The 2,500-nt window shown below is 43.0% G+C and overlaps 1 protein-coding gene across 5 annotated transcripts in view; it reads right to left on the reverse strand.

The window, feature by feature from the left end:
- Positions 1 to 2,500, reverse strand: part of LOC147011824 (myocardin-like) — a 142,802-nt gene that overhangs the window by 130,197 nt on the left and 10,105 nt on the right. The window contains exon 1 of one of the 5 annotated variants that reach the window (XM_085857125.1): positions 530 to 562. The exons of the other annotated variants lie outside the window; for them this stretch is intronic. Within the exon in view, the coding sequence (XP_085713251.1) occupies positions 530 to 547 (18 nt within the window). The 5' untranslated portion in view covers positions 548 to 562. Of the gene's footprint in view, positions 1 to 529; positions 563 to 2,500 lie in introns of those variants that run through there. 5 annotated transcript variants of the gene reach the window in all.

The raw sequence follows: 2,500 nt of genomic DNA on the forward strand, positions 1-2,500 counted from the left end.
CAGCACTGCCCATGCGTTACCCAATTTACAGCCAGCCACCTGTCCGAAGGCCTGTAATAGGCGTGCCACATTGACGATACACACACAACTGTGATTAAACAGGCGTGCCGTCCCAAGTGAATTGCTCGTCTGCTGTCAATCATTCAGTTGTTATATTCAAACTTTTGCCTCCATTTTTTTTGTCTCTCCACAAACCCTTTCATGTTCTGCAAGACAGTTTTAGTGAAGAAGTTAACCTCAGTAACTGAAGAAGTGGTTCTTGCAGGATATCCCACAAAATGATGCTTTGATAGTCATGAATGAAAGACTTTCATGTGTGTATCCATTAGAAATGAGCGATACTTATTATTGTTTCCTCCACCCACCGAAGGTGAACAGAGGTTATGTTTTCTGATGTATTTGTCTTGAACAACATGGTCTATGTGAGCATCACGTTGCGATTTCCTCCAATACCCCCCAACTTAAGCATGAAATCATTTACCACCGTACGACCCAAGTCATCACCCATTGAGTTGCACGATTACATCACCTTCTCCATCAACTCCATGAGAGTTTTGTGGCCTCGGTGTAAGGACTTCACTCGTCAGGAGGCTACATAGGAAATATGTAACCTCCTGACGAGGCCGTGTGTCAGGAGGTAATCACATGCATTTAGGTCAGGGGTCACGAGTGTGCAGCGTCATTCCACGTTGGTGCCTGTTGGGATAGTTGAGAGAAAATTATGTGGTCTTCAAAGGTTTCATAAATAAATTAAAGGACAACTATACGGGAAGCTGGCACCATTCTACACGGTCCACTGTGTGTCCACGTCAAAGCATCAAACGTGATATAAAGGTCGTGTTAAAGCACGGACCGATACCAGTCCACATTTGTCTCGATGAATAATAACACTGTCCTATCTTTTTGTTCTGTTGATAAATGACCGGGTCCATAAATGGACCAAACATTTTGCACAATATTCTCTTGATAGACCATGAAACGAGTTGGGCGAACGATCACTGCTTAATAACCTGCAAAGAATGGAAAACTGTCATCATCTCCTGGGCCACCATGCATTGCAGCAGTAGGTCAGAAGGACCAATGTTCTCCATGACAATGCAGGAATGACTTGTGGCATCAAAAATAATCGACAATAAGGTTGCTCTTCATTCAAGATTATCGTTCGTATTGCCATTATGACTACTGCGAGCACATATGGCTCTGCTTCTCAAATACTGAATTTGATTGGTCCACATGGGCAGTGAACTCTGACATTTTTAGACCAGTCTAACTGCTGTTGTGGTACCCTTGGCCAGCGGTCATCAACCTTGGGGATGCACACTAGTGGTGGTGTTCTACTAGATTGTGCTTGAGCAGATGTGAGCAAGTGTGAGCAGGCAGGTTTACTTGATCAAAAAAACATTCAAGACCAACTACACCAATGGATTGTCTCCATAAGCAAGTTGAGAGCCAATTCATCTCGGGTCTGTAGCATAAAGACTTTAATTCTGAGCCAAAGAAAGCCATCTCCCAACAAACCGACTCAAGCAGTGCAGCTCCATCCATCAATCCATCAGGACCATACTCTGTACAGTGTGTTGGTGCTGCCAAAGCAGTCTCCTGAGCTATTAGACACAATCCTGGACAGGTCACCACTCCAACACAGGATACTCAAATGGCTCAATCATCCCAGCAAGTTGGTACTCATTTTGCCAACCTCAGAGGGATGGCAGGCTGAGTCAATCCCACTTGCTATATATTAAACAGCCAAGCAGGATTTGAACTCAGGATCCTAGGATCACAAGCCCACCACCCTAACCATTAAACCAACACCAGACATGGCTCCAGGTTCACAAAAAGGGAAGCAAAGCTGGAGCATGGTTCTGTTTGGAACTATTTCCAGTCTGACCAAGTTTGGAACAAAAGCAAACAAATATCATCAATGTCACCGTGATTTGATGTCGCTTTGAAAGTACCTCTAACCTCAATATCTTGACTTCACCGGCCTATTTTGTCCACTGCACGATGAAGGCCTCCCTAATCATGGTCCAGAGGAAATAATCACACCGGTCATTTGTTTTGAGTGTGCCATCATTCTAAAACCCAAAACATGAACCATATGTAATAATGAACAAGGATAGCCATCGAGTAGTCAACTTACAGGCATATAAATAAGATCATGTTCACATAATTGTGTCTGAGGCAAAGAAACCTTCCTAATGATCTCCGGAGGTGGGTTTTCTATTTCTATTATGTAGATGGAAGGGTTTCTTTATGTTAGAACGGTTGTACGTTTTCAGTTCAACTGTTCAAATTCACTAAATTATCATCCTTCTAGACTCCAGAGAATCCACCCACAGATCGATAAAATATTTTGGTTTACCACTCCCTTCCGTCCTCAAATCTCAACCACAATTACCCTGAGTACTTTCCAACAATACCACGAAAATCTCGTGTTTTGGGTACAAAAAGCACAATGTTATCGGTTACAGAACCAAATCACACCATAATCGTCAATACA

Source organism: Eptatretus burgeri, chromosome 15 (assembly GCF_056783735.1).
Source record: "Eptatretus burgeri isolate ZD-2024b chromosome 15, Ebu_testis_v1, whole genome shotgun sequence".
In the NCBI taxonomy this organism is placed as follows: Eukaryota; Metazoa; Chordata; class Myxini; order Myxiniformes; family Myxinidae; genus Eptatretus; species Eptatretus burgeri.